At 41.3% G+C, this 23,191-nt stretch overlaps 1 protein-coding gene across 10 annotated transcripts in view; it reads left to right on the forward strand.

Moving 5' to 3' along the window:
- Positions 1 to 23,191, forward strand: part of nf1a (neurofibromin 1a) — a 357,260-nt gene that overhangs the window by 195,902 nt on the left and 138,167 nt on the right. For all 10 annotated transcript variants that reach the window (XM_059973505.1, XM_059973509.1, XM_059973507.1 and 7 more), the window contains 5 exons: positions 5,126 to 5,284; positions 6,362 to 6,459; positions 9,572 to 9,718; positions 10,491 to 10,637; positions 14,754 to 14,864. In XM_059973505.1, coding sequence (XP_059829488.1) covers positions 5,126 to 5,284; positions 6,362 to 6,459; positions 9,572 to 9,718; positions 10,491 to 10,637; positions 14,754 to 14,864 — 662 coding nt within the window. The remainder of the gene's footprint in view (positions 1 to 5,125; positions 5,285 to 6,361; positions 6,460 to 9,571; positions 9,719 to 10,490; positions 10,638 to 14,753; positions 14,865 to 23,191) is intronic.

Consider the following 23,191-nt stretch of genomic DNA (forward strand, 5'->3'; position numbering starts at 1 on the left):
ATGCTTGCGGACCGGCCAAGGTGCGTGGGGGCGGTGTGGGTGTTAATCACGACCAGTATATAGGTGATGAGTCAACTATAACTCACTTATAAGTGGCTAATGCACTCAATTTCATTTCTAAAAGGGTTTATCCAATGAATTTAATATTAAACACACAGCGCATATTTTCCTCGCATGAATATAGTGATGTCAATTATAAGTCACTTTTAAGTCAATAGCATCATAACATTTTAAGTAACGTTTGGCTATTAAACATCCAGCACATATTTTCCTCATATGAAAATCTAAAATCATTGCAACACACCAATATCAGTGGATCAGTGAGAGCCCTGGCCTTGTTTCCCTGCAACAAGACGGTCCCATTGAGGGATGATGGGAGACAAAGGTACTCGAAGGGGGTTCCTTATGTCCAGTCTAATCCGCAATTTAGATTTTGTTGCATTCATTGCAGAAAACCCTGCTTCGCAGAGATATGATGTTGGAAGTGGAAGCAACGTTTTCAGTGCAATACTATAGTAACTCCATGTTCTGTACTATTCTTATGTATTAATCATTTTTGATATGCAGTAAGGTGCAATGATACTCCTTTCTTGCTTGAAGCTCACAGTGTGAACCACATCCATGGTTGTAATATGAGCAACAATAAATACAGTGGCAGTTTTTAAGTGTGTGACATTCTGTTTTTAATTTCCTTCAATGGTTCCATTGAACCATTAATATCAGAGAATGTATACAGTATACAACCTGAAATTCTTACTCTTTGCAGACATCCATGGAATAAAAGAACAACCTTAGAAATGGCCTAACTAGTTACTCCCCTGCAGTGCAATCAGGAATGGACAATAAGTGTTGATAATTGTTCATTTCCCTCCAGAGATGTTGCCTGGCCTGATGAGTTCCCCCAGTGTTTTTGTGTAATGATCCTCATGTCTAGCATCTGCAGTCTCTTTTGTGTCTTCATTTTATTTGCAATCATTAATGTCTCGATCTACTACATCGCCAGTAAATACCTTTGAAGTAAAGTCACTTTTACATTAATATTTACATAATCCAAGTGATGTAAGAGTTATTCTCCCAGCAGCCAATATTTGCACAAGGGAGATGTCACAAATGCAACATCCTTCCAATCTATTTTGGTCATATTAATTGAGAGCTACCCCTGCTCATGTGTAAAATGCTCCAACCCAGGAGTAAGCAAGTGGGTCTTGGTTTGACATTTCGTATGATAAATAGCACCTCCTTGTGCTCAAATCAGAATCAGGTTTATTATAACTGACAGATGTCATGCAATTTGTTGTTTTATGGCAGCAGCATAAAAATTATTAGGAGATTCAAAAAGAAATTTAAAAATGTAAATAAATATGTAGTGCACAAAATAGTGAAATCTGATGGGAGAGAGGAAGAAGCTGATGCTAAAACGTTGAGTGTTCTTCTGTATCTCCTCCCTGATGGTAATAATGAGAAGAAGGGCATGTCCTGGGAGGTGCAGGTCCTTCATGATGGATGTCAGCTTTTTGATGGATCGCCTTAGGTGACTTCTTTGACCTGCTCAGTGTCTGGGTGTCCAGTGTCCAAGGTGGAGCTAGCTGAGTCTACAACCTGCTGCAGCTTCTTTTGATCCTGTGCATGGCTGCCTCCACACCAGGTGGTGGTGCACCCAGCCAGATTACGCTCCATGGTACATCCGTAGAGATTTGCTAGAGTGTTTGGTACATACCAAATCTCAGGAATGGGACATGAACCTTCAATCTTCTGATTAGTGTGAGAGTGCTGACCCACTGATTTACAGTGGACTCACAGTGGAAGGGGGAAGGAATCAAAGAGATGTTCTTTTTAATTTCTGCACCTTCCTGGCACTTGGCAAATGTCAGCATGAATGTAATCAGTAGAAGTTTAACAAATGCCAAGTCCTTGAAAAGGCAGAGAAAGTTAAGTTCTTGATTTAAATTGACAGAAGAATATGAACGCATTTTAATGACAGAATGGGAGTGAGAGAGACAAGAAATCCAAAGAATTAATGTTTTTGAATTTCTTTCTGGATCTTTAATCTTGCTTTCCATGTGATATGAATAGTCCTTTACTAACATCACAGGGCTGTCTTTGTCTTTGTGCGTATTCACACATATCCGGTCACTGGATGATTGAATTTACAACTTATCAACTGCATGTTCATTTTCTACATTGTAAGCATCTTAACAAGCAATCCCATTTTTGTTACAAGGATTTTTTTTACTGACATTTTACTGGTGTTTTAAGATCCTTGTTCATGATGTTTGGGCAGCTGGACAATGAATGATGCCTGTCAGATTCGGATGTCTTTAATCGATTATTTTGTTTATCTCAGACAAAAATAATGCAGAGACCCCACGTATCACCACGTACTATAATGCCTATAAGCTAGGTGGGCGCCAGAATCACCCATCACATACTTGGGTTGTGTTGGTTGTTAACACAGCACATTTCACTGTATGTTTCTGATTTACATGTGATAGAAAATGAATCTGACTCTATGGGTACTAAAAAAAAGTGCATGAGTTTTGGTTATATTGAAAATGGGGATATTTGCTACTAGAGTTTAGTGGTATCTGCACTGCGGTGCTCATCTTTGTAGCTTCAGAATTCCATTCTCAGTAAAGACATTGAGGGAGAATTGAACAGTTAATTTCCTACATACTCGAAACCTCGATGTGATCAAGCGGATATGGCAGTTACAGCAAAATATAGATCTTACTGTTTGTTCAGTTTTCTTGAAAGCAAGAAAGGATCATTTTTCATCTCTGTGCCAGATGTTAAAGCAAGTAATTGCTAGAGGTAGATATTCTGGTATTTGATTACTAATCCAGAACCTAGAGTAATGATCTGTAGTTATGAATAAAACTACAGATGCAATTGGAAAATGCAAAATAAACTCTTTATTCCAGAATCATTTAAAAATCTTAATGCTAACTATTGCATTAAGGGGAATAAGGTTTATTTTACTTTTGTCCTTAATTGAAATAAATCCTTGCCATCTATCTATGACTTCTGTTTAGCTTATTGTCATATACAGTAAGGTGAAATGATTTTCCTTGTTTATGTGAACTTACAGAGTAAAAAATGTACATGATAATTATAAAAGCAACAGTAAATGCAGGGGTGATTCTTAGGTGTATGACATTCTTTCTTCAATGCCTTTAGAAACTGCGTAATAAGCTACTCCCTTAAAGAGCAATCAGTATACTGTATACATATTAGGTAAATTTTAAAAAATCAATGTTTTAAAGAATACTTCAGTAAATTTAAATATTTACTTATTTAAATGAATTGGGTGTTGCAAAAAGAGAGTATAAATAGTGAGGTGGTGTTCATGGGGTCATTTGTCTGTTCAGGATGCAGATGTTGGAGGGGAAGAAGCTCTTCCTAGAGTATTGAGTGTGTGTCTTCAGGCTCCTGTGCCTCTTCTCTGGTGGTAGTAAGAAGAAGAGGACATGTCCTGGGGTGTGGGGGTACTTAATGATGGTGCAGCCTTTTCGAGCCATCACCTTTTGTAGATGTCCTCGATGGTGGGGAGGCTAGTGCCCATGATGGAGCTGGCTGAGTTTACAACCCTCTGCAGCCTTTTCTGATCCTGTGCAATGGCCCCTCCATACCAGACAGTGATGTAACCAATCAGAATGCTCTCCATGGCATCTGTAGAAATTTACTAGAGTCCTTGGTGATATATTTAACATTATTTCCTTTCTTCTGCTCTACAACAAATGTATCTATGTGCATACAGTAGTTTAGGAGCGGAAATGTAGTAAGGAGTGTCATAATATTAGTCTGTCATTGCACTTCAGAGACATTCTGCATTTTTAAGACCTTGAACTCAACACTGTTAGAAAGTTGAGCAAAGCCACTATCTTTAGTTCCTGTCAATGTCTACTCCCTGTCTCCATTTCTCTCCCTGGCAACCGTGAAACCAAAGCAAATTGTTCTCAAACTTTGGTTTCATACTTGATCTAAGTAGATGATCTGTTGACTCACATCTATGTCATTTTGAAGACTGTCTGTTGATTCCTCTGGTAACATTACATAACTTGTCTGCTTTAGTCTATCTGTTCCTGAAACCTTCAGTCCATCTGTTCCATACTACTCTTGATAAACCAGAAGCTATTCAAAAATTCCACCAGGTTCCATTCATCCAATCTCTATGTGATTGCTCCTCCACACAGGCACTTAGTTAAACAGCTCTTGATTTTGAAGTTTCTGGTCTTTATAAAATCCCACCAAGTTTTTGTCTTCCTGTCTCTGTGCTGTCTCATATCCTCATAACCCTCTGAGATTTCAACATTGCTTAAACCTGACTTATTGTTCATCCTTGAAGTTAATTAATCCTTTTTAGGTAGCTACCTCTTAGCATCTTTCATCCTCTTGGAATTCCAGTAGAATGAATCACAGCTATGCAAAATCCTGAACTTCTAGGTCGTCTCAAGATCAAAGGTGGATATTTTTCTTGTTCCTTGTATTTTTTTCCGAAGATGATAGGACAAAATTGCAGTCAGTGGGATGAGTTGAAGTGTAACATGGGGGCAATATCAAAAAGAGTGATGAATACAGGACGTTAGACTTGATTATAAACAGAGAATGAGAACTTAGTTAATAATCTGTCTCGGACTTGCCTCAAGATGAAACTGAATCTGAAGATTACATTTGGGGAGATAAGGTGAAGCCTACATTTTAATCAACTCCTTCACATCATCCTTTATGGTGAGGTTAGGGACCATTTAGACCTCATTTGATAGGTATACATTTTTTTTTATCACTATGGATCTTCCTCAGCTTACAGATTCCTGACTTAGGTACACCTCCAACATACAAGATAAAGTATTTGGGGTTCCAGCAGGATGGAGTTTCTGGTGCTATGGGCTGCAGGAATCTTCTGTCACGTGAAAACCTGGTTCAGGACCCGTTCTCTGACTTGCAAACTGCTCAGGTTACAAACAGTTAACAAGAATGGAGTTTTGCCTTAACCTGGGGACAACCTGTATAAACAAAACCAGAGTATTATTTCTTTTAAAAGTGTTCAATGACGAGAACACATTAGATTTCAATTGTGGCTGATGAAACATTTTGTTTTTATCTCTGCTGTTTTTCCCCCTTGCAGGTTGTCAGCCAGCGTTTCCCCCAGAACAGCATTGGTGCTGTCGGAAGTGCTATGTTTTTAAGATTCATCAATCCTGCTATAGTATCTCCATATGAAGCAGGAATTCTTGATAAGAAGCCTCCACCAAGAATTGAACGGGGATTGAAGTTAATGTCCAAGGTAATAGTTTTCAAACATATGGAGAATTTCTGGTTCCAATTAGGAGTTGGTCTCCAAACTGGGAATTGGGAAATCAGGAATTGATCTATTGAGTAAGTAAACAAGTCATTGCTCTGGATTTGGGGAAGAATAGTTTGCAAAAGCTAACGTTCCTGAAACCTCTACTATAAGTACAAATACTTTTGGTGTACCTGCACTAGAGATACAGCATCCTCTTCCATCTCACACATTTGCAAAGCTGGCCATTTGGACCTCTTGTAACATGTGTGCTTGTGCATAAGAATGAAATTTGGCCCATTCACAGCCAATCAGATCAAAGCATCTGAAATCAGGTCCTGTCATTTTGGGGCAAGGCAGCTTGAGTCGTAGGAGTCAGACTGAGGGATGGAAGATTGTGTTGCCAACAGTTGTCAGCAAGTAAGCTAAGACATTCAGTCCAAGAGCTGTGGCGGGTTAGCTGGGGAATAATTGCCATGATGACTGTTTAAACTTCACCCAATTGAGAAAATAATTGACATGAGATCAAGCCTCATCTTGGGCAGCAAGAAGGACAATCGCTTTTCAGGTGCTAAACATGGAGAGTGATCTAAAGAGAAATAAAAACCTTTTAGCATACACATTCTAATGTGACCTTGCAAGAGCATAAGGCACACTGAACAGTTGGGAGTGCAGAATGTTAGCCCGATCACCTGTCAAGACTTCAGGGTCTCCTAGAGGCATATGGCATTGAAACAGGCTTTTCAGCCCATTGAGTGTATACCGACCATCAAGCACTCATTGTTACTAATCCGACATGAATCCCATTTCATCCCCCTCACATTCCAGTCAACTCTCACCAGGTTCCACTTTCCACCTACACATTGGAAGCAATTTGCAGGGCCAACTAGTCTACCAGCCTGCACATCTTTGGAATGTGCAAGGAAATGGGGGTGTATCTGAAGGAAATCCACGCCTTCTTGGCTGATCTTAAACGTAAATTTTGATGGCATGATGGCAGATCAGGGCAAGTTGATGGTAACTCCCTGTCTTTAGAATCAGATGTCATTAATGAGCATAAAAATTCTGCTTCTTAACCAGATTCTACAAAGCATTGCAAATCATGTCCTGTTTACAAAAGAAGAACATATGAGGCCATTTAATGATTTTGTCAAAAACAACTTCGATGCAGCCCGCAGGTAACTATGAATTTTTGAATTACTGTATGGCTACATTAAAGTGTATTTTCAGATGTATGACTTATTTTTACTCTGTTTGAATATGATATTGTGAAATAGGGATGGTGAGGTGAAGATACTTAATGTCTCTACCAAATGAGGAGTAAGGCGCTCCTAACCTCCAGTAGCCTGCAGGTCATCTATGGGCATGGTGTAGCGCCTGCTCAGCCCCCCAATCAGGGTCACGTCGTGAAGCCATAGGAGCAGGTGGTGGATAGTCGTAGAAGTCCTGGTTATGCAACCACTAACACCAGGCAATCTCTGAAGAGTATCGATGATGCCTAGGTTACCAATAAAGACATTGCCCGGAAGGCAGCAATGGCAAACCACTTGTGTAGAAGATTTGCCAAGAGCAGTCATGATCAAAAGACCATGACTGCCCGCAGCATATGACACGGCACATAATGATGATGATGGTTGTGAGACAGCAGGAATGCAAGTGTGTATTATGCATGTAGTTTTAGAGCTTTCTTAATGCAATTAATGAAGATGTAATCCTTTTTTTTAAGTCAAGGGTTGAATGCAGGTTTCTCCAAGAATTGATGTGTGTCCCTAACTGCACCCTATTGTTCAGCTTCAATAGTTTTAAGCAACATGTTTAATTCTTGGAAGCTATTTCATAAAATTCAGCAGAGCAGCAGAACTATGTTTCTTAAGATCTCCAATTTTCTTTTGTGGTACTCAAATACTGTTTTCAAAAACAGCTTGGACTTAGAATCTCCTTACTACCCCCTTGTGCAATTCCTCAGTTGTAGGCCCCAGTCAGTTCAGATTGGCAAAAACTTCTCCTCCACAGTCTTCGTCAGTACAGGAGCACTGTAGTGATGTGCATTTAGCCCCCTACTCTACTGGCTTTACACCTGTGATTATATGGCTCTGTACAGCTCCAACACCATATATAAGTTTGCTGTTAACACAACTGTTGTGAGCTGTATCACAAGGGGAATCGAATCAGCATACAAGAGGGAGATTGAAAACTTGGTTGAGTGGCATAACAACAACCTCTCAATCAATGTCAATAAGGCCAAGGAACTGATTGTAGACCAGGAGAGGGAAACTAGAGATCCATGTGCCGATAATCATTGGAGGATCAGATGTGGAGAGGGTCAGTAGCTTTAAATTCCTGGGTGTCACTATCTCAGAGGACCTGTCCTGCATCTGTCATAAAAATATTATTGTGAAGAAAGCACAGTGCCTTTGCTTCCTCAGGAGTTATCAGAGCTTTGGCATGTCATCGAAAACCTTGGCAAACTTCTATAGAAGTGTGGTAGAAGATGTGCTGGCTGGCTGCATTTCGGCCTGGTATGGGAACAGTAATGCCTTTGAGTAGAAAATCCTACAATAGGTGGTGGATTTAGCCCAGTACATCACCCTCCCAACTATCGAGCACATCTACATGAAAAGTTGCCATAGAAAAGCAGCATCCATCATCAGTGATCTTCGTCGTTCAGGCCATGCTCTTTTCTCACTACTGCCATCAGGTAGAAGGTACAAGTGCATCAGGACTCGCACCAACAGGCTCAAGAACAGTTGCTACCCCTCAACCATCAGGCTCTTGAACAAAAGGGAATAGCTACACTCATTTAAGGGCTCTATTATGTTGTTATTTCATGCTCATTATTTATTGCTATTTGTTTATATCTGCATTTGCACAGTTTGTTTACAGTTACTGTTCTATAGATTTGCTAAGCATGCCCTCAGAAAAGGAATCTCAAGGTTGTATGTGATATGTACCCTGATGATGAATTTTGCTTTACACTTTGAACTTTTCTTAACTGTTGTTCCATTGTGCTTCTGGCTGTTGATTTTTTTCTTCTGGAAGAGTTGTAAGTATATTGCTGAAAGCAAACTTCATAAGATAAGGCAACATCTATGTAAGGGAATAAAAAAGCCAAGTTTCAAGCCGAGACTCTTCGCCTGATCTTGATGAAGCGTCTCGGCCGGAAATATGATTGTTTATTCTCCTCCATAGACGCTGCCTGACCTGCTGAGTTCTTCCAGCATTTTGCGTGCATTGCTCTGGACTTCCAGCAGCTGCAGTCTCTTGTGTTCTTGGTAAGGTAACATGGAAAGGTTTCTATTTGGAGGCAAGACCAGAACTTGTGGCCATGAACGTAAGATATTGTTAAAATACCAATCAGAAATTCAGGAGAAGCTGCTTCATCCAGATAGATAATGTTTAAAAGATAGAACAATGTGCTGTGGGGAATGAGGAAGCACACTTAGAGCTTAAATTCTATCCTTTGTAGGAAATGGCACTGTATTCTTTCTTCCTTGTTGCTATACTCATGTATATTGCATATTTCCAAGTCAGTGTTTTAGGGAAGTAAGTTTCCAGGGTTGTATATTTTTTCTGAATTTAATCATTTTTCCAAAGAGAAAATTAGGCAAAAGTGAAAATTTCAGTTTATTCTCAGGAATTTCTTCGCATGTACAAAGCAAAAAGCAAGCACAGTAAGTCACAGGGTTACGTTAAAGCTCATGTCAGTTAGTGTTAAGAAAGTTGGAACTTTTAACAACCCTTGGCAAAATGTTAATTGAAGTTCAGAACCTACAAGCACATTAACTGGAATTATTCCTTTTGCTGTTAAAGGGAAGACCGATTCCGTGGGCAAAGAATAAAGTATGTAAGTGGTATTGGAATTGGGAGCCTTGCACAAGCCAAGCCTTGGTGCAAACCTGATAGACTGTGTGGTAAACAGAAGAAATTATGAAGGTGATGGGAATCCAGAGCAACCCACACAAAATGCTGGAGGAACTCAGCAAGTCAGGCAGCATCTATGGAAAGGATTAAAATTTATAAATTTATACTTAATAAACTTTAGACATTTATTATTTTCCATAGATGCTACCTGACCTAATGAATTCCTCCAGCAGTTTATGCATGTTGCATTGAACGGTATGGTGACCACCCTGTTCTTTACAAGTCATGATTGGGAACTCATTTATGTACATGATCTATAAGTTTGTCTTTCAATTTAGGTATATATTTTGATGTGATGTCTTTCCGAATATTTCTCATGCATTTCTTTTCTCTCCACCATGTTTCCCTCACCGTATTTCCTTCTGGAAGGTTTTTCCTGGACATTGCATCTGACTGCCCAGCCAGTGACACAGTCAATCACAGTCTTTCGTTCATCAGTGATGGGAACGTTCTTGCTTTGCATAGGTTGCTGTGGAACAATCAGGAGAAAATAGGCCAGTATCTTTCCAGTAACAGGTACGTTACTCATGCTAAAACACTGAGCTTTTTCTCTGTGGTGAATACAAATTTTATGCCCACACTTGAATTCCACTGCAACAGATAGTTTGCAAAAGTTAATGCCGAAGGTTAGACAACTTTATATGCTGATTCTGCAGCCAAACATAGCCAGATTCGAACTCGGAAGTAACTGAACGCAGATGTTTCTTGGACACTATGTTACTGTCATTCCAAATATTAACTTATTTTATTGGAAGTGTCTAAATCCAAAGTTATGTCTATCTAAGTCAGAGGTGCCCAACCTGTTTTATGCCATGGACTCCTACCATTAACAGGGTCCATGGACCCAAGATTGAGAATCCCTGGTCTAAATGCACAGTGATGTAAATAGTGATGTGTGTGAGGGATGCTACAGTGAGCTAGCTAAAGAAAAATGGAAATAATTTGCCAAAAAAAATCATGATTATTTTTACAATTGCATCAGGATTTATAATTGAAAAATCCCATAGGAAATTCACTCAGTTGCATAATGTAATATCTTCTTTGTTTTAAACATTTATCACAAAAGTAACAGAATCCATGAAACATAGTACATTTGAACATTTTTATAGTATCAATACACTTCTGAATATTTTGCATGTATGATAAATAGCGTGCTGCCATTCTGACAAGGAATATCACAAGCACTAGTCTAATCCTTGAATCTTTTAATGCAAAACTGAATGTAATTTAATGTTGATTTTTATTTCAATAAAGTCAAAAGATGACTTTTATCATCCAATGACCTCAGGGATCACAAAGCAGTAGGGAGAAGACCGTTTGACAAGATGGCTACCTTGTTAGCCTATCTGGGCCCTCCTGAGCACAAGCCTGTTGCTGACACTCACTGGTCCAGTCTAAACCTCACCAGCTCCAAGTTTGAGGAGTTTATGACCAGGTAAGCAGTGTTGCTTATCAGTCTTAGTTTATGTATGGTTTCTTGTAAATTCAATTATATTTCTTTATTTTTCCTGTAAATACCTGCAAGAATGTACATCTAAGTATGGTAATGTCAAGTCAAGTCACTCTTATTGTCATTTCGACCATAACTGCTGGTACAGTACATAAGAAAAATGAGACAACATTTTTCAGGACCACAGTGTTACATGACACAGTACAAAAGCTAGACTAAACTACGTAAAACACAACACAGAGGGAAAAAAACTACTACACTAGACTACAGACCTACCCAGGACTGCATAAAGTGCACAAAACAGTGCAGGCATTACAATAAATAATAAACAGGACAGTAGGGCAGTAAGGTGTCAGTCCAGACCTCTAGGTATTGAGGAGTCTGTTAGCTTGGGGGAAGAAGCTGTTACATAGTCTGGTCATGAGAGCTCGAATGCTTCGGTTCCTTTTCCCAGACGGCAGGAGGGAGAAGAGATTGTATGAGGGGTGCATGGGGTCCTTCATAATGCTGTTTGCTTTGCGGATGCAGCGTGTAGTGCTATCTGCCGAGGGAATTCACCATCTTGCTTGTGGCAGCTGTTTACGTAGCTCTCAGTGCCAATGCTGAGGCTAATTCTAACAAAGCACTGGGAGGCCTACATGAAGCCATCAGTGAGCTACTGACTACACATCCCGACAGCTTTGTGGTGATTGCTGGGGACTTTAACCACACCAGCTTAAAGACTGTGTTCCCCAAATTCCTGCAATATGTGGATTTCAAAACCAGGGGAGACAACACTGGACTTGGTTTATACCAACACCCCACAGGCATACAAAGCAGCCCCCTGCCTTCATCTTGGCCACTCTGACCACATATCTGTCATGTTAACACCAGCATATAAACCACTGCTTAAACGTGTGAGAACAGAGAAAAGACAGCTAAGGGTCTGGCCAAAAGGAGCAGCCTCAGCACTACAAGACTGTTTTTGCACACAGACTGGGACATATTCAAAACGGCAGCCTCCTGTGATGACCATATAGACATTGGGGAGTATGCGCAGGCAGTAATCAGCTACATAGCCAAATGCACGGAGGATGTCACTGTGATGAAGACCTTCACCGCATGTGGTTATAAAAAGCCATAGATAACAACAGAGGTGCGTTCACTACTGAAGGCCCGTGACACAGCCTACAGATCGGGGGACAGGAGTACACTTCGCTCAGCCAGGTCTGCGCTTTCACTAGGGATCAGGAAAGCGAGTAGGGCCTACGCGGGCAAAATATATGGACACTTCTGAGACACAGGTGACACCAGACAGATGTGGCAGGGAATTAAAGCTCTGACAGATACAAGATCAGGCAGAAAACTGATGACAGCGACGCTCTCTTCTTAACAGGCTTAACAAATTCTTTGCATTCTTCGAAGCATCAAACACTGCAGCAAGGGGGAGAGCCAGTCCCTTCTTACCATCTGACCAGCTGGCTGCAATCATTGATTCAGAGCACACACGGAGGACCCTTACCAGGGTCAACCCACAAAAAGCGGGAGGTCCCGACAACATCCCTGGACGTGTGCTCAAGGAATGTGCTGATGTATTAGCAGATGTCCTAACAGACATTTTCAACATCTCCCTTAGTCAAGCCATTGTCCCCAGATGCTTCAAAACCTCCACAATCATCCCTGTAGCAAAGAAATCAGTTGTAGCCTGTCTGAATGATTACCGTCCCGTCGCCCTGACCCCCATAGTAATGAAATGTTTTGAATGGCTTGTCAAGCCTCATATCACAGCCAGCCTCCCCTCATCGCTGGATCCTCTACAGTTTGCTTATCGTCCAAATCGCTCCACAGAGGACACAATATCCACCACACTGCACACAGTTCTCTCTCACTTGGACAACAAAGACACTTATGCCAGAATCCTGTATATTGATTTCAGTTCAGTGTTCAATACCATCATCCCGCAGAGACTAGTGGAGAAACTGTCGCTGCTTGGCCTTAACACTGCCATGTGTCACTAGATTCTGGATTTCTTGACAGAGAGACCACAGTTAGTCCATGTTGGCAGGAACATCTCTGACTCCATCACACTGAGCACTGGATCCCCACAAGGCTGTGTGCACAGCCCACTGCCGTTTACACTGCTAACACATGACTGTGCAGCCAGATTCAAGGAGAACCTGATCATTAAATTTGCTGATGATACCACAGTGGTGGGGCTCATCAGCAAAAATGATGAAACAATGTACAGGGAGGAGGTCAAACACCTAGAGAGCTGGTGCAGTGACAACTTGATGCTTAATGTCACCAAAACCAAGGAGATGATCGTCGATTTCAGACGGTCTCAGCCTGAGCACACACCCCTCAGCATCAGCGGCTCCACAGTGGAGAGAGTGGAAAACATCAAGTTTCTTGGGGTGCAGATCTCACCTGGTCCAGGAACACCACTGGGATTGTGAAACGAGCCCAGCAGAGATTGCACTTTATGAGGAAGCTTAAACAAGCATCACTCCTAATAACATCTTAACTACATTCTACAGAAAGGTTTCGGCCCGAAACATCGTCACTACCTCCTCCCATAGATGCTGTCTGGCCTGCTGAGTTCTGCTAGCATTTTGTCTTTTTATACATTCTACAGAGGATTGGTTGAGAGTGTGCTGACCTTTTGAATCACAACCTGGTACTCCAGCTGCAGTGCTGCTGACAAAAAAGCCTTGCAGAGGGTGGTTGGGGAGCAGAGAAGGTTATTGGGGTCTCCCTACCTTCTGTCCAAGACCTCTTTCAGAGTCGATGCCTCCAGAAGACACGGTACATCATTAAAGACCCTTCACACCCTCTCCATGAACTCTTTGTTCTTCTGCCATCAGGCAAACGTTACAGGAGCATCAAAACTAAAACCATAAGGCTACTAAACAGCTTCCTCCCACAGGCAGTCAGACTGCTAAACAGCTGCTCGACCTGACTCTGCTTTGGACACTTCTAACTCACACTGGACCCTAATAACTTGTTTTTAACTGACATGTGGCTGCTGTGTTTTACTATTTATTGTTATGTTTATTATTTAGTGTTGCGTTTGTTATGTTATGTTTGCACTGCTCCTGGGAAATGCTGTCTCATTCTGCTCTGCGGAGTTGATGTATGGTTAGAATGACAATAAAATTTTGAATCTTGAATCTTGAATCTAGTGTAAATGTCCATGATGGTGGGAAGAGAGACCCTGATGATCTTCTCAGCTGACCTCACTATCCGCTGCAGGGTCTTGTGATCTGAGATGGTATATGTATATGTACTTTGATAATAAATTTACTTTGAACTTTGAAGTACTATAAATGTATTTTCAGAAGTATCGAAACAGAGAGTTTTGTAATTGAATAGTTTGTTAGTTACTGCCTGTTATATCACTAGCATTTAGAGCAGCAGTGAAGGTCCTTCATCTCTATTGTCTTTGCCTATCTGGTGGTGTTCAGAGCTGCCTTCATTGTGCTAGTAGTTTCCTCTCAGTTTTCACTCCTGTGGAGACAAATCCCAGGTGGAGACTCAGGAATACCATTGCATACAGATAAAGGATTCTTCATTGTTGTTTCCATGACAATTTTTTTGACCAGTCAGGGTTGTTCGCCCTGAGCTGAACCCCTGAACCTGGAGGACTGGTGGACCATTTTTAGTCAGGCCCCTGCCCTTTGACCTGTTTGGCATGGGTGACCCTACCAAGAGCTAAAGTATAAAGTCCTGACTCCAGCCAGCACAGCTCTCCGAGTCATTGAGATGCAAGCCTCCAAACCCTAAGACAAGATTGTGGTCCTCTTGAAGGTTGTAATTGAATAGCTTCACGTTACTGATCAAAGGGTTGAAGTATTTAGCCAACACCTGAATATTAACATCTGCACCCAATATATGTTTAACAAAAGCTATTTAATTTTAAAATCTGAGTAACTATTTATTACTGGACTGAATGACTCAATATATCTCCATATGGTATAATTATACAGGACCTTTACTTCCTGTAGGTACAGGCAGGTATCAGAGGATTTATAATGGGAAGGATTCTTCCCTGGTTTAAGTCATAAACACTGGCAGCACAGATACTTTGAGGACTCTGGTTATAATGAAACGTTTTCTTTCCAGGCATCAAGTACATGAAAAGGAAGAGTTCAAAGCTTTAAAGACGCTTAACATCTTTTATCAGGCTGGAACATCAAAAACAGGAAATCCTGTGTTTTACTATATAGCCAGAAGGTAGGACGTTTCATAATTTGTTTTCTGTTCCTAATGTAGTGAATGCAGAACTGTGGGATTTGTGCATGGTTACCAACTGTGACGAATCCAGCAATATTTTTAAAGTAGTTGGTTGGGATAATGTCAGCTGAAGTATGATTTACCAATTTTATTGAATGTGTGACAAAATGCTATTGTTAGACTATTCATAATAGCTGTGCCCAATGAGAGATGCTCTTTACACAAGCATTTTGCTGAGAATTTTTGTCACCTTATATTGCTGGAGAGTGTTTGCAAAAGACACAAAGGGTGAAGTTGGCTTTATAATCAGTGCCATTAAAATACTATTCTGTTATTATTGGATTTGCTTTGTTCTCTGAGGTAGAATATTGTGGGAAGGAAAGGTGAGAGTACAAGCAAAATTGATCAGATAGTTGCTCAACTGGCATCTGTGCAACACTACATCTCATCATTCATCTTATTGTTCACTGGCAATAGATCTGCAATCCAACATGGGTTGTCCAGGTGTTCTGCTCACATCCTCTACTGTCAGCAAAAACTGTCAGCAGTCTGGTGTTGTTTCATTGGCCTCAGGTACTGAGGCACACTGCAGTCTCCACAGTATTACCTCTATTTGGGACACACAGTATCTGTGTCTGCTGAATTCTGCTGTACAACCTTCCTCTTTTGGCATCTGGCTTGTGTCATTATAACTTCCTTTCTTAATGTGCCTTCAACACAGTGCAATGTGTGAAGTGTCTCTCTGCAAGAGTGTTATCAAACAAAATTAACCCCCCTGCCATTGTCCCAATAAATCATTGAGAAAAGCTGGAAAAGAGGTTAGAGGGATGTAGAAAGGTGAGGGGTTTCCAGCATTCTGGAGGCTTCTGCAGCTAAAGGTGCAACTGGCAGTGTTGTTCCAATTAAACTGGGAACTGGGTAGGGCATGGATTGTGGAATTATGATCAAAGTGTCAGGAGTATAAGTTTCATGGGGGGTCTTCAAATGACGGTCCAAATGTTGGAAATGTTCTCATATAACCAGCCTTTCAGACGGAGTTTGAGATTAATATCACCTTCTGAAGTCTTCAACGGTCGCACCAGAAATGGTCTTGTAGCTCTGCTAGTTATTGCCTTGACCAAGAGAACCACTTCAAAGATAATGTTTGAAATAATGTAGTTAGGGATTGGATGCGGTATAATTTAACACAGTGTTCATACTGTGTTTCTATCTCCATTACCTGGGTTCTGAACAGTCTGAGAAACTGTTACCAGAAACTAACCATAATCATCACTTCAGCAAGATGGTGTGCCTTTTATAACAGCCCAATGCACTTTGCAACTAATTAAGTACTTAACACACAATTAAAATGTCAGGGAAGTGTTTTTTAAACTCTAATACTTAAGTTGCTAAAAGAATTATTCAGGTAGTGATAGAATTAAAAATGCTTGTGTGTAGGTTTTGTGCTGTCACCAACTTGTCATTATGGGTAGAAAAGTCTTTGCTACAATCAGTCATTCAGATTCAAATTTTTTGCTTTTCAAGTGCGTGGACTGAATACTTTTATAATATTATAGATCACCGTAATAATGTCTTTGTAACTATGTGCCTTAGCTGGCCAGTGGTGTAGTAACATCCACACCAGACTTCAAAGCATGTAGCTCCTTTCCATCTATGCTGAGTTCAGCGTTGAGCCAGCGACTCTGCCTCATTTAAAAAAAAACAAACAAATGCCAAAGAAATGGAAATGGCTGGCTGATGCACCAAAAGGCACGGAGAGGAACAACAACTGTGTGCATGCTGGTTCCTTTGAAATTTGCTTCATGAGCTTGGGTTGCCATAATAGCACCTTGCGATGGTGTTTCACTGTTGAGGTATGTTCTGTTTTCGAAGCATGCCGGAGAGCAGGTCGGATGGTGGGCTTTGTTTCTGGATTTGGTATCTTGGCCTTTTCCTTGGGTAGCCAAGGGCTCTGATGGAACACTGGGCATCTTATCATTGATGTCTGCCTTCACAGGAAGATGGCTGATGAGATCTGGGAAATGATCGACAATAAAACAATAAGTCTAATAGTGCTATATCTGAATGTGAAAAGTGATTGTAATATGACGGGTGGGTGGCCTAGCGGCACAAATAGATGATGACAGATACAATATAAATGCTATTTTGGAAATATAGCTGCAGAGTGATTATGTACAAGAGTGTCTAAAAAGAAAGACGAGTGGGGAGGGCTCTGGTCTGGGTGTAAATCAGGGACTAGGAAGATTAATGGCTTGGCACAGAGTAGATGGGCCAAAGGGCTGGTTTCTGTGCTGTAGTGTTCTGTGACTCAATAACTATTCTGCAATATTTAATACAGTAGATTCTGGTTAATTGGGCCACCAATTAATAGACCTCCAAACGGCAGAGGTAATGATAGAATCAGAATCAGGTGTATTATCACGGGCATATGTTGTGAAATTTGTTAACTTAAATTTGTTACATTAAAAATAGTACAAAAACAGAAATAATATAGAAAGTGAGGTAGTGTTCATGGGTTCAATGTCCACGTAGGAATCGGATGGCAGAGGGGAAGAAGCTGTTCCTGAATCACTGCGTGTGTGCATTCAGGCTTCTGTACCTCCCTCCTGACGGTAACAATGAGAAGAGGGCATCATGTGGTGGGGGTCCTTAATAATGGACACCGCGATTCTGAGGCACCACTCCTTGAAGATGTCTTGGACACTACAGATGCTAGTACCCAAGATGGAGTTGACTAATTTTACAGCTTTCTGTCGCTTCTTTCAGTCCTGTGCAGTAGCCCCCACCCATAACAGACAGTGATGCAGCCTGTCAGAATGCTCTCCATGGTACATCTGTAGAAGTTTTTGAGTGTTTTAGGTGACAAACCAAATCTCCTCAAGCTCCTAATGAAATATAGCCACTGTCTTGCCTTTATAGCGGCATTGATATTTTGGGTCCACATTAGATCCTCAGAGATATTAACACCCAGGAACTAGAAATTGTTCACTCTCCCCACTTCTGATCCCTCTATGGGGATTGGTTCGTGTTACCCTTTCTGAAGTTCACAATAGCCTCATTAATCTCACTGACATTGAGTGCAAGGTTGTTTCTGCAACACTACTCAACTAGCTGCTAAATTTTGCTCCTGCACACCCTTTCTTTTCCATCTGAGATTCTGCCAGCGATGGTTATATCATCAGCAAATTTATAAATGGCATTTGAGCTGTACCTAGCCACACAGTCCTGGGTATAGAGCGAATAGAGCAGTGAGTTAAGCACACACCCCTGAGGTGTGGGCGGTATTGATTGTCAGTGAGGAGGAGATAGTATTACCAATCCACCCAGGTTGTGGTCTTCTGGTTATGAAGTCAAGGATCCAATTGCAGAGGCTCAGGTTCCGTAGCTTATTGATCAGGACTGTGGGAATGATGGTGTTAAACCTTGAGCTGTAGTCAATGAACAGCATCCTGACAGAGTTGTGTATATTGTCCGGGTGATCTAAGGTTGTGAGAAGAGCCATTGTGATTACTTCTGCCGTAGACCTATTGTGGCAATAGGCAAACTGCAGTGGGAGCTGATTCTAGCCATGACCACCCTCTCAAAGCATTTCATCACTGTAGATGTGCATGCTACTGGATAAGGATGATATCAAACAGGAAATTAGAGATGTAAATGATAAAAAACAAAGTAATTCCTTGAAAGTAGTGTCACAGGTAAACGGTTATAAAGAGAGCTTATAGCACAGTGGCTTTCATAAATCGGAGTATTGAGTACCAGAGTTGGAATGCTATGTTAAAGTTGTACAAGATGTGGGTGAGGTCTAATTTAGGGTGTTATGTGCAGGTCTAGTTGGCTACCTACAAAAAAAAGTGTCAATAAGATTGAAAGAGTATAGCAAAATTTTGCAAGGATGTTACTGGGACTCGACCTTATTTACTGGAATAGGTTGCATAGGTCAGGAGTGTTGAATAAGGGGAAATTTGATAGAGTTATATAAAATTATGAGGGGTATAGGCAGGGTAAATGTAAGGTTGGGTAAGACTAGAACTGGAGGTCATGGGTTAAGGGTGAAAGGTGATGTATTTAAGGGGAACCTGAGGGAGAACATCTTCACAGGGCGGTGCACGTGTGGAAGGAGCTGCCAGTGAAAGTGGTGGATGCAGGTTCCATTGTAACATATAAAGTTGGATAAGTGAATGGATGGGAAGGGTATGGAGGGCGATGTAGCAGGAATGGGTTGATAGGACCAGACAGAATAACAGTTTGGCACGGACTAGATGGTCAACAGTCCTGTTTCTGTGCTCTATGATTAATTATCGGTCATTTTAATCTTCATGAAAACTTGTTAAGGCAAACTAACTTCAATACTATTCTGGATGAATTGATGTAATGTACACAAGATAGTTTTAGAACAATATATTGGAAAGCTAATTTGTGAACAGGCTTTTCTAATCTAGTTATTGTGCAATGACAAGGGATTGGTAAATGATCTTTTGTTCAGTTCTTCAGAGAAGAGTGACCATAACATGACAGAATTCTCTTTTTATCTGGAAATTGGGAAATTGGCATCCTAAAGTTAAAGAAGGCAACAGTAAAGGTATGCCAAGTACTGTAAGTTGGCTACGATAGGTCAGGAAACTTCTTTAAAAGATATAAAAGTGGACTGGCAATGAGCAATGTATGAGGAACATACATACAATACGACCGTACAAATCAATGATTTGGAGAATTTTTTCATTGGACTGTGATGAATGTGTGGAATGCTCTAACTAGAAGATGTTGAGCATCAAGTTGTGAAATTAAGAATGAGATAACAATGTTTCCTTATAGAAAAGAAAGTGTTGTGGGCAGGGATGAAGAAATTAATATTGATATGGTGGATGCAATATGATAGTATAGAATGGCAAAACAAGCTGACTGAGCCAAATGCTCCTGTTCTTATTTTCCTGGGTTTTATTGTGGATCGTGATTGTCATAGATTTTTTGCAACACGGTGGCATGGTTTTTAGTGCAACTCTTTACAGTGCCAGTGGTAGGACCAGGGTTACATGCCCATCTCTGTCTGTAAGGAGTGTGTATGTTCTCCTCAAAACAATGTTGGTTTCCTCCAGGTACTCTGGTTTCCTCTCACATTCCAGAAAATGTACAGGGATTAGGGCTAGTAAGTTGTGAACATGCTATGTTGGCACCAGAGGCGTGGCAACACTTGCGGGTTGCCTTGACACATCCCCAACGCAAACAATACACATCTCTGTATGTTTCAATGTACTTGCAACCAGTAAAGTTAATCTTTAAAAAAATAATCTGTGTTTGGCAGCTGGGATAGGTAAATGTCAGTCACTAGCCTTTAGGATGTTAGCTGTACAATGACCCTTCCTGTATCTTTCTGAAGCAGTCACCATCAGCTTGTCTGCATATACATAAACGTGGTCTGCTTACGGCAGTCCAGAAATCAGGGTCTCAAACCCACAACCGAACTGATGGTCTATCCTCCTTCCTGTAGGCTTTGGAAACTATCGAAAGGGTGCAGAGGAGATTTACAAGGATGTTGCCTGGATTGGGGTGCATGCCTTATGAGAAGAGGTTGAGTGAACTCGGCCTTTTCTCCTTGGAGCGACGGGGGATGAGAGGTGACCTGATAGAGGTGTATATGGTGATAAGAGGCATTAATCGTGTGGATTGTCAGAAGCTTTTTCCCAGGGCTGAAATGGCTAGTACGAGAGGACGCAGTTTTAAGGTGCTTGGAAGTAGGTACAAAGGAGATGTCATGGGTAAGTTTTTTACTCAGAGAGTGTTGAGTGCATAGAATGGGCTACTGGCAATAGTGATGGAGAGGGATACAACAGGGTCTTTTAAGAGACTCCTGGATAGGTATATGGAGCCTAGAAAAAGAGGGCTATGGGTAACCTGAGGTAATTTCTAAAGTAAGTACATGTTCGGCACAGCATTGTGGGCCAAAGAGCCTGTATTTTGCTACGGAATTTCAATGTTTCTATGAAATGAACACCTCAAAGCACTGGAGGTGTGGCAGCAGTGTTCTTTGCAATATCCTCCAAATCCACAGGCAGGATTGGAAACCAATGTCCACGTCCACTGTCCTGCTAACATCTCGATCATCGAGGTTCTCATCAAAGTCAGCCAGTGTGGCGCATGGTTTGTATGTCAGTATCTTTTAAAACAAGCACTTTAGCCCAAGCTCCGTCATGCCAAGAGGTTTCAAGAGGTTAGACCAAAGAGTTCAAGGATGTCCTCAAAGTACCCCTGGATAAAATGTAAGATCCTCGCTGAGCTGGGAGAAATCCAGGCCCGTGACCACTCAAACTGGAAACTGAGCCTGGAAAGTCATTGAATATAGAAGTGTAGAAAATGGGAGTTGGCCATCTTACGTTCACCCATGATTCAACTCAATCATGGTTGCTTATCCACTTCAGAACATTGTTCCACACTTCTCTTTTCTGTTCACACGATTCAGTCTTGGGGGCAACCAGTAAAATCTCAAAGCCTTTGTTGAGAGCAGTGACTTTATACTTTTCTGCCACGATAGAGTACGGTACAATACCAGGCTGGGATCATTGTTGGCCTCCTGTGGCAGTTGAGCTATACTACAACAGTTGCCAGAGTGTTCTTGTATTGTAACTAAGAACAGAGAACAAAATTAAAATAATTCTTCTGTTGATCCTTGGGTCTGGTTACAGTCAGCCTTTTCTTTTCATTCTCCCAAGGCAATCCCTCCTCCTTTCCATTGCAGTTGTGAGTGATTGTAGACAGCTCTGCGTGACTTTGCCAGAGGAAATAATCGAAGTCAAGTCATCTAGTGTTTTCAAGGAGTTAGATGTATTTCTTAGGGATAATGGGATTAAGAGATCTAGGAGAAGGTGGGGACAGAGTACTGAAAGGCTGAATGACCTACTCTTCTCCAAGCTTCTGTGTTTCTAAATGGATTAGAGATAGCAATTATATATTTAAATTTGTCTTGAATCAAATCCACAAAAAAACATGGTTTGCCAAACTTCTAAGCTTTCCATTTTTATTCCTGTATTGAAACTTAATAGTATGCTAAATGTGTTCATCAACACTGAATAAATAAATTCCTTTAGCGTCGCTGCTGGGGGCAGCCCGCAAGTATCACCACATTTCCGATGTGGTTAAGGCGTCAGTCTAGTGATCTGAAGGTTGCTAGTTCGAGCCTTGGCTGAGGCTGCACGTGTGTCCTTGAGCAAGGCACTTAACCACACATTGCTCTGCGACGACACCGGTGCATAATAAGGTGCATTTACGACACACGTTTAAAAGTAAACAGTATAACTCTACTGGTGTTTCATAGGTGATGAGACCTGGATGGTAACAGAGAGTTCCGTATTCTTACGTCCTGGGACAAGAAGCTATTTTCCATCCTAACAGTCCTTGTCCTAATGCTGTGTTGGTGCGAGGCCAAGTGGTTAAGGCGTTGGTCTAGTGATCTGAAGGTCACTAGTTCGAGCCTTGGCTGAGGCTGCACGTGTGTCCTTGAGCAAGGCATTTAACCACACATTGCTCTGCGACGACACCAGTGCCAAGCTGCAAAGTGCAAAGGCCCTTGCCCTTCCCTTGGACAACATCGGTGGTGTGGAGAGGGAAGACTTGTAGCATGGGCAACTGCCGGTCTCCCATACAACCTTGCCCAGGCCTGTGCCCTGGAAACTTTCCAAGGCGCAAATCCATGGTCTCTCGAGACTAATGAATTCCTGTAGGTCTAGCCAGAAATTAAAGCATGTTCAGTGGCTTTCCAGGCTCAGTCTCCAGTTTGAATAGTCATGGGCCCAGGTTTCTCCCAATTCAGCGAGGATTTTATCTAGAATTACTTGGGTGAGGACATCTTTGAACTCTTTGCTCTAACCTCCTGAAATGTTTTGGCATTTTAGAATCTCTGGGTTGTCAAACATACTACTTAGACATGACTGCAGCTTATCGACAAGTGTGGTAGAGACTGCATTGTCCAAGAAGGGTGAAGTTGGCAAAGATGACTGGATAATTGGTTGAAATTTTGTTTAGTGTTGCTGCAAAGCAACAAATTTCATTGACATATGCCAGTGATATTAAACCTGATTCTGATTCTGAAACAAATTAAACCAAATGTTTACACAAGAGGTCCTGCAGATGCTGTAAATTCAGAGCAACACACACCAGATGCTGGTGGATCTCGGCAAGCCAGGCAGCATCTACAAAGGGGAATGTACAGTCGATGTTTTAGGCTGAGGCTTTTCATCAGGACTGGAAAGGATAGGGTAAGAAGCCAAAATAAGGATGTGTGTGGGGGGGTGGAATTAGAGAAGGAGTACAAATGACAAATGATTGGTGAAACTAGG

The sequence above is a fragment of the Hypanus sabinus genome, chromosome 6 (assembly GCF_030144855.1).
Source record: "Hypanus sabinus isolate sHypSab1 chromosome 6, sHypSab1.hap1, whole genome shotgun sequence".
NCBI classification, from domain to species: Eukaryota; Metazoa; Chordata; class Chondrichthyes; order Myliobatiformes; family Dasyatidae; genus Hypanus; species Hypanus sabinus.